The sequence below is a fragment of the Somniosus microcephalus genome, unplaced genomic scaffold (assembly GCF_052327205.1).
Source record: "Somniosus microcephalus isolate GS21.2 unplaced genomic scaffold, FLI_Smic_1.0 scaffold750, whole genome shotgun sequence".
In the NCBI taxonomy this organism is placed as follows: Eukaryota; Metazoa; Chordata; class Chondrichthyes; order Squaliformes; family Somniosidae; genus Somniosus; species Somniosus microcephalus.
In genome coordinates, this window is record NW_028225937.1 from 53,345 (window position 1) to 66,895 (window position 13,551).

The 13,551-nt window shown below is 44.4% G+C and overlaps 2 protein-coding genes across 2 annotated transcripts in view; one reads left to right on the forward strand and one right to left on the reverse strand.

Annotated features, from left to right (window-relative positions):
• The first annotated feature begins 9,308 nt into the window (after window positions 1–9,308).
• On the forward strand, window positions 9,309–10,422 carry LOC147081155 (G protein-coupled receptor 68-like). The gene has a single exon (XM_085980931.1). The coding sequence runs from the start codon at window positions 9,412–9,414 to the stop codon at window positions 10,375–10,377; it is 966 nt and encodes a 321-aa protein (XP_085837057.1). The 5' UTR covers window positions 9,309–9,411; the 3' UTR covers window positions 10,378–10,422.
• A 2,286-nt stretch (window positions 10,423–12,708) lies between these two features.
• The window catches only part of LOC147081156 (D-glutamate cyclase, mitochondrial-like), a 36,899-nt gene continuing 36,056 nt past the window's right edge, over window positions 12,709–13,551 (reverse strand). Inside the window, exon 9 of the mRNA XM_085980930.1 lies at window positions 12,709–13,115. Within this exon, the coding sequence (XP_085837056.1) occupies window positions 12,957–13,115 (159 nt within the window). The 3' untranslated portion in view covers window positions 12,709–12,956. The remainder of the gene's footprint in view (window positions 13,116–13,551) is intronic.

Consider the following 13,551-nt stretch of genomic DNA (forward strand, 5'->3'; position numbering starts at 1 on the left):
CAGGCTAAGTAAGTGGGCAGAGATTTGGCAGATGGAATACAATACTGGAAAGTGTGAGGTTATGCACTTTGGCAGGAAAAATCGTAGAGCAAGTTATTATCTTAATGGCAAGAAACTGGAAAGTACTGAAGTACAAAGGGATCTGGGGGTCCTGGTGCACGAAACTCAAAAGGTTAGTATGCAGGTGCAGCAAGTGATTAAGAAGGCCAATGGAATGTTGGCTTTCATTGCTAGGGGGATAGAATAAAAAATAGGGAGGTATTGCTTCAGTTGTACAAGGTATTGGTGAGACCGCACCTGGAATACTGCGTACAGTTTTGGTGTCCATACTTAAGAAAGGGCATACTTGCTCTCGAGTCAGTACAAAGAAGGTTCACTCGGTTAATCCCGGGGATGAGGGGATGGACATATGAGGAGAGGTTGAGTAGATTGGGACTCTACTCATTGGAGTTCAGAAGAATGAGAGGCGATCTTATTGAAACATATAAGATTGTGAAGGGGTTGGATCGGGTGGATGCGGGGAAGATGTTCCCGATGATGGGTGAAACTAGAACTAGGGGGCATAGTCTTAGAATAAGGGGCTGCTCTTTCAAAACTGAGATGAGGAGGAGCTACTTCACTCAGAGGGTGGTAGGTCCATGGAATATGCTGCCCCAAAAAGCTGTAGAAGCTACATCATTACATACTTTTAAAACAGAAATAGACAGTTTCCTAGAAGTAAAGGGAATTAAGGGTTACGGGGAGCGGGCAGGAATTTGGACATGAGTCTAGGTTCGGATCGGTCATGGCCCTGTGGGCAGCGGAGCGGGCCCAGGGGCCGTGTAGCCTGATCCTGCTCCTATTTCATGTGTCTAATTCTGTTAGATTCAGGAGATGGTTCTGTGATAGTGGATTGGCGGTTAGGATCAGATCAGCCATGATCTTATTGAATGGCGGAGCAGGCTCGAGGGGCCGATTGGCCTACTCCTGCTCCTATTTCTTATGTTCTTATGTAAACATCAAAACAGTGCTGATAACCACACCTGTACTCACCTTCTTTGACCCAACAAAAAGAATCAAAGTGTCAACGGATGCATCAAAAGATGGCCTAGGTGTGGTCTTGCTACAAGCAGAGGGTGAAGATTGGAAGCCTGTTGCCTATGCCTCCAGGTCTATGACTGATACTGAGTGTCGATACGCCCAGATTGAAAAGGAATGTCTAGGCTTGGTAGTTGGACTAGAAAAGTTTCATGGCTACATATATGGACTTCCCACCTTCACAGTTGAGACAGACCACAGCCCTCTGGTTGCCACCATAAAAAAAAACCTGAATGAGATATCTCCAAGGATTCAAAGACTCATGATGAAGCTGCAAAGATATGACTTTGAACTGATCTACACACCAGGCAAATACATAGTGTTAGCAGATGCACTATCCCGAGCACCCACAATGAGTCATGTGAGCTCTACTGAGGAAGACGTGGATGTTCATGTGAGTATGGTCACTGCTGCGCTGCCTGTGTCAGACACAAAATCAAAGCAAATAACAGAAGAAACAGTAAAAGATACAGTATTACAAACAGTAATAGAGAACATTCATCATGGTTGGCCAAAAGGTTCCTGTCCAAAATACTTTCACATAAGGTCAGAATTGAGTGTCGCAAGTGGACTATTACTAAAACAGAACAGAATAGTCATTCCACAGGCTCTACGTCAAGACATGCTCAAAAGGATTCATGAGGGACACCTCGGAATTGAAAAATGCAAAAGGAGAGCAAGAGACACTGTTTATTGGCCTGGCATAAATAAGGACATTGAGAACATGATAGGCAAATGTGAGACATGTCAGAAACACCAAAACAAACAAGCAAAGGAACCAATGATAGTAGCTGACATACCAACAGCACCATGGCAAAAGGTTGGTATGGACCCTTTTCATTTAAATAGTAAAGATTATCTAATAGTGATTGACTACTATTCTAACTATCCTGAGATGGCGCTGCTCTCAAGCACCACAGCAAGCAGTATCATAATGCATGTGAAACCATCTTCGCCAGACATGGAATTCACAGGATTGCCGTTAGCGACAATGGTCCGTGCTTCAACTGTAAGGAGTGGCAACAGTTTGCAGCACAGTATGACTTTCAGCACATCACATCCAGTCCTTTGTATGCTCAGTCAAATGGTAAGGCAGAGAAAGGTGTTCAAGTTCTCAAGCAGCTACTGAAGAAAGCGACAGAAAGCAAGTCTGATCCTTATCTCGCCCTGCTGAGCTATCGAGCCTCACCTTTAGACTGTGGTTCTTCACCTGCTGAACTACTAATGGGTCGCAAGTTGCGCACCATGCTACCCTGCTGTGCAAAAGAACAGCAAAGTGAGGAACTGAGACAGAGACTTCAACTGTTAAAGCTGAAACAGAAATCATACTATGACAAGTCATCCAAAACTCTAAAACCATTGACAAGGGATGATGTTGTCAGGATTGAGGATCCAGATGCATGGAACAGGAAAGCTACAGTTCTTGAGGAAGTAGGACCAAGGTCATACACTGTTAGAACTGAGGAAGGACAGATTCTCAGGAGGAACCACCGTTCCCTCCTAAAAACACAGGAGACTATTCAAGGCCAGGTTGATGACAATGCCGCAACTGCATCTTGTCATTCACCGCCAGAACAATCTCATGAAGACACATCAGACTTACCCGTGTTGAGAAGATCCACACGTGAAGTAAAAAAGCCGGATAGACTTAATCTTTGAGTACAATGTAAAGCTTTGAAAATGTGTTGACTGTTTTGAAAATGTTTATGTTTATAGAGCACTAACAAAAGTGTTACTGATATTATCTTTATTGTTTTCTTGAAAGTTGATTGATATTGATTTTGTTAAACCTCAAAGAAAGGGGGATGTAATGATCAATAACATGTCATTCTATAGTGGACACTAGGTGGAGCCGTAGAGCTGTGTAGAGCTGTATATAAGACTACACTACCCAGCTGTATATATATTAAGACTACATTACCCATGAGGCACTAGGCTACCCACAAGGCAGCAGTCAAGATGGAAGCCTCTACAGATACTGTACCTAGTCCACATGTGCTCAATAAAGTAACTGGCAAAAGCTAGCTGTGTTCATAATAAGAATGTCTATTAATTAATGAACATAAGAACACCAACTGCACGTTCAACGAATGGTACCCCTTCCAGTTGCGGTAATCATCGGCATTCTCTAGAGGCGCCTGCAAAGCCACATGCGTGCAGTCAATGGCGCCCTGGACCATGGGGAAGCCCGCTATTCTTGCAAATCCCATTGCATGCTCTTGCTGCTTCTCCAGGGTCATGGGGAAGGAAATGTACTGACGTCTCCTTTTGAAGAGGGCATTCGTGACCTGGCAGATGCAGCAATGCACCGCGAACTGGGAGACATTGGCAATGTCCCCAGTAGTGGATTGGAAGGAGCCGGTGTCATATAAGTTCAGAGCCACTGTCACCTTCACTGCCACCGACAGAGACGTCCTGCTCCTCAGCTGAGGCTGCAGATCTCTCTGAAGCAGGTGGCAGATCTCAGTGACCACCTCCCTTCTGAATCGAAGCCTCCGAATGCACTGCTCCTCAGACATGTTGAGGTAGGAGAAGTGCTGGCGGTATAACCTGGGAGGGTAAGGCCTCCTTTGCTGACGCCTGTTGGCCCTCCTCCGCCTGGCCATGATTGGCACTCTCTCTCAGCGTCTCTGAGCCCTTTCAATGCAATGGAGAAACCCAACGTTTCCACCCATTGCAGCCTCATTATAAGTGGCCACTCAAGGCTATGGCACTGAAAAATCAATCCAACTGCAAAGCTCTGGGCTGAAGCCAGAAGTACCTGTGCGAGCGCTGAGTCAAAGCAGAAAGCTCTCTCCCATTGTCTCTCTGCAAATCTCTCTCTCTCACACACACAGGAGTGGTCCAAAATGGCTACCACAAAGAATGCAGGAAGAGTCCCCTTTAAATAGCGCCCCCCCAGCCCCACAGCGACTGGGAACCGTTCCACTCAACCAGTCGCTGTGAGCGCCAGGCAGAAAGAAGGGGGGCGCCACTGAAGTTCCGGTTCGGGGCGCACCAAGGGCGTTGCACCATGAAATGACATCAGGATCTCGTGCGCAGCTGAGCGGGCGTTGCGGTTTTGCGCCGCCGTTAATTCTTCACTCAAGTTCCCGAGAGGCGCAGATCGCGCCGCGCCCGGGCGCTAGCCGTTTCGCGCCCCACTTATCGCCCTCTTAAGGCGCTAGCGGCTGGCGCTACCAACTGAATTTCTAGGCCTATGACTATAAGGATGAGAATTTTAAATTGGAGATATTGGGGAACCGGCTGGGGAGGGCAACGTAGCTTGGCAAGGACAGGGGTGATGGGTGGATGGGGCGCGGTGCGGGAGAGGGTACAGGCAGCAGGGCTTTGGATGAGCTGAAGCTGTAACAACACACCAGAAGTACGGCACTATGCAGAACAAAGCAGTTCGCTTCATCTGGCACCTCCTCCACTAGCCTATACATCCACAACTGGCGAACCGTGGCTGCAGTATGTACTATCTACAAGATGCACTGCAGCAACTCACCAAGGCTTCTTCGACAGCACCTCCCAAACCCGTGATCTCTACCACCTAGAAGGAAAAGGGCAGCAGGTGCATGGGAACACCACCACCTCCAAGTTCCCCTCCAAGTCACACACCATCCTGACTTGGAAGTATATCACCGTTCCTTCATCATCGCTGGGTCAAAATCCTGGATCTCCCTCCCTAACAGCACTGTGGGAGTACCTTCACCACACGGACTGCAGCGGTTCAAGGCGGCGACTCACCACCACCTTCTCAAGGGCAATTAGTGATGGGCAATAAATGTTGGCCCTGCCAGCGACGCCCACATCCCGCGAATGAATATAAAAAAAGAAACCAAGACTCGTCGCTCCATCACCTGAACCTCAAATCTGGATCTCCTCATAGAAATATAGAAGATACATAGAAACATAGAAGATAGGAGCAGGAGTAGGCCATTCGGCCCCTCGAGCCTGCTCCGCCATTCAATGAGATCATGGCTGATCATCCAAATTGAGTACCCTGTCCCTGCTTTCTCGCCATATCCCTTGATCCCTTTAGCCTTAAGAAATATATCTAACTCCTTCTTGAATATATTTAATGAATTGGCCTCAACTGACTTGTGTGGTAGAGAATTCCACAGGTTCACCACTCTCTGGGTGAAGAAATTCCTCCTCATCTCAGTCCTAAATGGCTTACCCCTTATCCTTAGACTGTGACCCCTGGTTCTGGACTCCCCCGCCATCGGGAACATCCTTCCTGCATCTAGTCTGTCTAGTCCTGTTAGAATTTTATAAGTTTCAATGAGATCCCCTCTCATTCTTCTAAACTCCAGCGAATATAAGCCCAATCGACCCAATCTCTCCTCATACGTCATTCCTGCCATCCCAGGTATCAGCCTGGTGAATCTTCGCTGCACTCTCTCCATGGCAAGAACATCCTTCCTCAGATAAGGTGATCAGAACTGCACACAATACTCAAGGTGTGGTCTCAGCAAAGCCCTGTACAACTGCAGCAAGACATCCTTGCTCCTGTACGCGAATCCTCTCGCTATTAAGGCTAACATACCATTTGCCTTCTTAATCGCCTGCTGCACCTGCATGCTTACCTTCAGCGACTGGTGCACAAGGACACCCAGGTCTTGTTGCACTTCCCCTTTTCCCAATCTATTGCCGTTCAGATAATAATCTGTCTTCCTGTTTTTGCCACCGAAGTGGATAACCTCGCATTTATCCACATTATACTGCATTTGCCATGCATCTGCCCAATCACCCAACCTGTCCAAATCATACTGGAGTTTCTCTGCATCCTCCTCACAGCACACATGCCCACCCAGCTTTGTGTTGTCTGCAATCTTGGAGATATTACATCTAGTTCCCTCGTCTAGATCATTTATGTTTCTGCTTCCCTCAGCCATCCCCTCTCCTATAGTTTACAAACTTCTTAAAAAAACATGTCCTGAATTCACTCAACCATTAATTTTTCACTTACATTGTCTTCTCTCTGCCCAGTTGTGGCCTAAACTACGGACTTCGATTGTTTACCCTGGCTGGTGAGACCACACCTGGACTGCAGCGGTTCAAGAAGGCGGCTCACCGCTGTTATGTTCATTTTATAAATAGACATTCTTATTATGAACACAGCTAGCTTTTGCTAGACACTTTTATTGAGCACATGTGGACTTGTACAGCATCTTGTAGAGACTTCCATCTTGACTGCTGCCTTGTGGGTAGCCTAGCCTCATGGGTAATGTAGTCTTAATATATATACAGCTGGGTAGTGTAGTCTAATACATACAGCTATATACAGCTCTACGGCTCCACCTAGTGTCCACTATAGAATGACATGCTATTGATCACTACATCCCCCTTTCTTTGAGGTTTAACAAAATCAATATCAATCAACTTTCAAGAAAACAATAAAGATAATATCAGTAACACTTTTGTTAGTGCTCTATAAACATAAACATTTTCAAAACAGTCAACACATTTTCAAAGCTTTACATTGTACTCAAAGATTAAGTCTATCAGGCTTTTTTACTTCACGTGTGGATCTTCTCAACACGGGTAAGTCTGATGTGTCTTCATGAGATTGTTCTGGCGGTGAATGACAAGATGCAGTTGCGGCATTGTCATCAATCTGCTCTTGTATAGATCGAGGTCTCCTTGCGATCTTTGCTTGGAGAGGGTTTCAGTGTTTCCTTCACTCTTCATGCCATAACTCTCAATGTAGTCAATGCACTCTCGAAAAACCGCTGGCAGCTGGATCCCATCATACAGCATAGTCCTCTCAGCAGCCTCGGCTAATGGGACACCAAAGATTGGCCTGAGGGAAGAAGGAGTATCCACCGGAACTGCTTTCTGCTCTGGTGCAGGCTTCTTCTTTTTCTTTTTCTCTTTCCACTGCTTAACAATATCTGCTGCGGTTATATCTTTGGACTTTTTCTCCTTGTGTTTTTTCTCTTTGTGCTTTTCTTCCTTTGGCTTCTCTTTGACCTTAAAGTCTTTTACTTTCTTCTTGGAGAAACTAGGCTTTTTGAAGACATGGATACCCTTTGGCCTTTTCATCCTTGATGGGCTCTCTGCTTCATCACCTGAGTCATCTGGTCTGCCTATGGCACAGTTTATACGGTAGACTCTCTTGACCAGTTCTAAGTCTTCACAAGCTTTGTCACCTAGTATCGAATCAAGTCTTTCAGCCACAACAGAAAACATGAGATGATGCACTTTGTCTTTGACTGTCACTTTAAGTCTGCATACACCTAAGCTATCTATTTTCTGTCCATTATAGCTCTTCAGTAGTACTGACTTATTCTGTATTTTGGGCTTTTCTTTCATATTTTTTATGTCACTCATACTGATTAAGTTTGCTTTTGCCCCAGTGTCCAGTTTCAATGTAACTAATGCTCCATTTATCTGCAGTGGGATCATCCATTTGTCCACTTTTACTGCATTGACTTTATGTTCAGCATTGTCCATTTCTGAGGGCTGCACATTTTCTGTATCTTTTTTGATATCGTCACATGACACCATTCCTACAAAAAATGTCTCACTTAAATCAGTGTCCTCAATCACATTAACTTGTTGCCCTTTCGTTGTTTTTACTTTTGAAAAGCATTGTTTGGCAAAGTGATTCTTTCCATTACACTTTGTGCACATTTTTCCAAACGCTGGGCATTGTCTTAACTGGTGTTTGTAACCACAGAGTTTACAATTAAAAATTTCATCCTCCGATTGCTTTTCATTTCTGTTCTGCCCATGTTTCTTCCCCTTATAGGACACAGCACCGACAGCAGCATTATCACTCGTTACAATCACATCATTATTGATTTCACTGAAAGTCTTTGCGTGCTTTCGAGCTAGCTCGCTGGCTTGGCATATTTTCACCGCATTTTCCAAATTTAGTTCGGTTTCTCTCAACAGACGTTCCCTGACTTTTTTATCATGAATACCAAATACAATCTGGTCACGAATCATGGATGCTTTGAGCTCAGAGAAATTACATGTCTGTGCTTTCAGTTTCAGATCAGTTATAAAGCTATCAAAAGTCTCATTTTGCTGCTGTGTCCGAGAACAGAAGATGTATCTTTCATAGGTCTCATTCTTTTTGGGAGAGCAATGTGCATCAAATTTTTTTAGCACATCTTCTAATTTTTCTCTGTTCTCCACTGGATTAAATACAAATGTATTAAATACCTCTATCGCCTGTGGGCCTGCAACCGTAAGCAGCAATGCTATCTTCCTTGCGTCTGGCTTCATACCGAATCCGGTGGCTGCAATGTAGAGTTCGAATTGTTGTTTAAAAATCCGCCAATTGTATCACAGATTCACAGAAGCCCCACAGTGCAGATAGAGGCCATTTCGGCCCATCGAGCCTGCACCGACACATATCCCACCCGATCCCCGTAACCCCTACACATATCCCACCCTATCCCTGTAACCCCACGTATTTAATCCCCCTAACACTAAGGGTCAATTTATCATAGCCAATCAACCTAACCTGCACATCTTTGGACTGTGGGAGGAAACCGGAGCACCCGGAGAAAACCCACGCAAACACGGGGAGAATGTGCAAACTCCACACAGACAGTCGTAGTCGATATTTCCCTCGAGATTCAAACGCTCTGGTGGCTTCAAATTCTCCATGTTGCTTTTCACAATTTTCAGCAGATCTTCACCACCCTGGTACCGTGTTATGTTCATTTATAAATAGATATTCTTATTATGAACACAGCTAGCTTTTGCTAGACACTTTTATTGAGCACATGTGGACTTGTACAGCATCTTGTAGAGGCTTCCATCTTGACTGCTGCCTTGTGGGTAGCCTAGCCTCATGGGTAATGTAGTCCTAATATAATATATAGCTGGGTAGTGTAGTCTTATACATACAGCTATATACAGCTCTACGGCTCCACCTAGTGTCCACTATAGAATGACATGCTATTGATCACTACAACCGCCACCTTCTCGAGGGCAATTAGGGATGGGCAATAAATGCTGGCCTTGCCAGCGACGCCCACATTTGAGAATGAATATTGAAAAAAATCACCATAGCTGGAGAGGTTAGGAGAATTTTTAGCACAGAAGGTTGTTTTTAAATGCCTTAGCAGAAACATAAATATTTGAAAAAGAAATATTGAAATGGTATGAGGAAAGGGCAGGCGAATAGGACAGATTGGATGGATCATTCAGTGGGCTTTCAGTGGCACGATGGGCCAAATGGCCTCCTTCTGTGCTGTAATGTTCGATAATTATATTGTTTCATAACTTCTCTGTTTTTCCTCTAGAGAGACATGTTTCAGTGAAGAAGAATTAAACAGAAAAGTATCATAAAATTTATTAGACGAGAAAGTCCCAGTATTGTGTTGAATGATGACCAACTGTTCTATCGACCACGGTATCCACCAGACCCTGTTTCCCACGGTCTACATCTTGGTCTTCATCGTCGGCCTCCCGACTAATCTCCTGTCCCTGTATCACAGCTACCTGCAGATCAGGCAGGGGAACGAGCTGGGAGTCTACCTCTGCAACCTGACCATCTCAGACCTATTGTACCTCATCTCCTTGCCCTTGTGGGTTCAGTATATGCTGCAACACGATGACTGGATCTTATCCCGGGGACTCTGCAAGTTCAGCGGCCTGCTCCTCTACCAGAATATCTACATCAGCATCGGCTTCCTCTGCTTTATCTCCATCAATCGCTTCCTCGCCGTGGCCTACCCTGTGAACTTTAAATCCCTGCACACCATGAAGACTGCAGTGCTCATCAGTGTTATCATCTGGCTCAAGGAGGCAGTCATCTGCACTTTCTTCATAGGCTCCAAGGTTCTCAGTAAAGACAAGGAGAATGACACCTTGTGTTTCGAACATTATCCTCTGCGCCCATTAGACAGGGATTTAAATATTTACAGGCTCTCTGTTGGGTTCTTCCTCCCGTTTATATTATTAGTCTTCTCTTACTACAAAGTGTTGACGGTTGTCCACAAGGTCCGTGGGCTTAACGAAAATCAGAAATTAAGAGTAAAAAAATTGGTGTCTGGGACAATCATCATTTTGCTGGTTTGCTTCGCACCCTATCACATTTTCCTGATGATTCGGACCATATTCGAGCACAGCTGTGAGTTCGCTCAAGATATTTTTGACGTTTACCATTTTGGGCTTCTGCTAACGAGTTTAAACTGCGTGGCCGACCCCATCTTGTACTGCTTTATATCTCAGAGTTCACAGAGCTGGCTAGCCAGATTCCTGGATCCTGTTAGAAATCTCTTTCACTGCCAGAAGAGACGAGAAATTGAGACCGTGGAGATGAAGACCAAATCACCAGTTATGATTTAAAGTAACCTTACATGTTGAGGACACCGCAAAAGCTTTGAAAACAATGATGGCCTCATCTTACAGTGTGTTGTAAACAAGCAAGTGCTCCTTTTATTTTTAGGTATAGAATAGAGCTCTGAATTAGAGCTTTGGGTAAGAGCTAGCATTTTCAGTAAGATTTATAATTGGATTTCGGGTAAGAAGTAAAATTGCTGTAGTTTTCTGGTAAATATTGTGATTGGATTACAACTATCAGTAAGAAATGGACTTAGATTAGGGATTCTGGTGAAGACTGGGATTGGATTAGACCTCCAAAGAAAGACTTGCATTTATATAGCACCTTTCACGACCACGGGACATCCCAAAGCACTTTACAGCCAATGAAGTACTTTCTGAAGTGTAGTCAGTGTTGTAATGTAGAAAACATGGCAGTCAATTTGCACACAACAAGCTCCCACAAACAGCAATGTGATAATCTGTTTTAGTGATTTTGGGATAAATATTGGCCACAACACCAGGGTTAACGCCCTTCCTCTTCTTCGAAATAGCAGCCATGGGATCTTTTACGTCCACCCGAGAGAACAGACGGGACCTCGGTTTTAACATCTCATCCGAAAGACGGCGCCTCCGACAGTGCAGCGCTCCCTCAGTACTGCACTGGGAGTGCCAGCCTAGATTATGGGCTCAAGTCTCTGGTGTGGGGCTTGAACCCACAACCTTCTGATTCAGAGACGAGAGTGCTGCCACCAACTGAGCCACAGCTGACACGCAAGGAAGAATTGAGGTTGGATTATAATTTTTGGTATAGATTTGGGTTGGATTTGAGTTTCAGGATGAGAACTGGGATTGGATTAGAGCTTTTGGTAAAGTTTTGGGATTGGATTAGAGTTTTTGGTAAAGATTGATTGATACAGATTAGAATTTTTGATGAGAACTTGAATTGGATTACAGCTTCAGATAAGAATTGAGGCTAGATAAGAATATGGTTGTATTAGAGCATCTGGTTTCTAATTGTAACACTTTTACATTATAGATCTTTTAATTTAAATTGGCTAGGTCATTGAATCATAGAATGGTTACAGCACAGAAGGAAGCCATTCGGCCTGTCGAGCCCATGCCGGCTCTCTACAAGAGCACTTCATCTAGTCCCACTCCCCCGCCCTTTCCCCGTAGCCCTGCAAATTTTTTTCCTTCAGGTACTTATCCAATTCCCTTTTGAAAGCCACGATTGAATCTGCCTCCACCACCCTCTCAGGCAGTGCATTCCAGATCCTAACCACTCACTGCGTAAAAAGGTATTCCTCATGTCGCCTTTGGTTCTTCTGCCAATCACCTTAAATCTGTGTTCTCGGCCCTTCCGCCAGAGTTTTTTTTACATGTAAATCACAGCTGGTGTCTCTTAGATGTTCTTTGTCTTTTTTCTTTGTGTGTGTGTGTGTAGGTGGGAAGTAGAGTCAACCCATACTTCTCTCCGAATTCTCTACGTAGTTAAATGCAAAAGAAATTCTTTCCTCGCTATGAACTTTGGATACTCCAGCAGCTTCTGATCTAAAGTCAACCAAATTACAAATGCTCTGAAGGTCATTTCTTATTTTTTTTATTCATTCTCAGGATTTGGGTGTCACTGGCAAGGTCCAGCATTTATTGCCCATCCCTAGTTGCCCCTTGAGAAGGTGGTGGTGAGCCGCCTTCTTGAACCGCTGCAGTCCGTGTGGTGAAGGTACTCCTACAGTGCTGTTAGGGAGGGAGTTCCAGGATTTTGACCCAGTGACGATGAAGGAACGGCCGATATATTTCCAAGTCGGGATGGTGTGTGACTTGGAGGGGAACTTGGAGGTGATGGTGTTCCCATGGACTTGTGGGTTCCCATCAGACAAGTATCAAACAATGCAAGCTTGTAGATGTAGTTGTTAAACCTAACAGTGGAGCCATCAAGAAAACAACTTTGGCCGAGAATTTCCTCGGAGGTGCTCCTGTTCCACTTTGTAACTTCACAGGAAGAGTGGAGGAAACCTCACTTTCGTGTGTAAACGGGATTTCCACCACATGTCCATGGAAGTTATGGCAGTAGAACGGGAGCAGTGCCAAGGAAATTCACAGCCTTTGTTTGATAAAACTTGCCTAGGTGCATATGGTTTCAGCACTAGGAGCTCCCTAAATCAACATCTCCCACTATTGTATCCAAGTCCTAAAATATTCTAGTCACAACAATATTTCCTAGGCTTTTCCTTTATCTATCCAATCTTCTTCTTTAAATTTGTCAGACTTCTGAGGCAAAATGAAACCCTGAACAGTACTGGGCACAATTATCTAAAGAACAGTTTCGAAATGACTGACACAAACACTGGAATAAACTGTTTTGTGGGGAAGAAAAAAACATTTGTTGTATTAATTCTTGAAGTGAAACAGAAGCACAACACAGCCATAAAAAATTACATAAATCAAAAATAAATGCAACACTGCATTATAACATACCTGTCGTGCAAATATCATTACATTGATTAGTTAGTGTAAACCTAACGAGAACTTTCTCAGTTAAAAGGTTGGCAAGAATGATTGTAATTCTATATTAAAGGTTCCCTTATTGCTCACATTGTGACCTAGTTCGATAGGGCCTGTCCTAGGGTGATCTCCAACAGCTGTTTGATCATAGTTGAGTGCGTGTCATGAAACAGCAAGCCGTCCACTTCCATTCCCAGATTCCCGGTTTTTCCGCTTCGTATTCCATGTTCCACCAGCAACTCCAGCAGCTTTTCTTCCTAAGGACAGATGAAAAGATTGACTACAGAACTGAGAGGTTATAAGCATCAGGAAAGATTGAACAGGCTGGGGCTCTTTTATCTGGAAAAGAGAAGACTGAGAGGTGAGCTGATAGAAGTCTTTAAGATTATGAAGGGATTTGATAGGGTAGAGGCAGAGAAGGTGTTTCCACTTGTGGGGGAGACCAGAACTAGAGGCCATAAATATATGCCAGACACTAATAAATCCAATAGGGAATTCAGGAGAAACTTCTTTACCCAGAGAGTGGTGAGAACGTGAAACTCGCTCCCACAAGGAGGAGTTGAGCCAAATAGTATAGATGCATTTAAGGAAATGGTAGATAAGCACATGAGAGAGAAAGGAATAGAAAGTTATGCTGATGAAGAGGGGTGGGAGGAGGGTCGTGTGGCGCACAAACGCCAGCATAGACCAGTT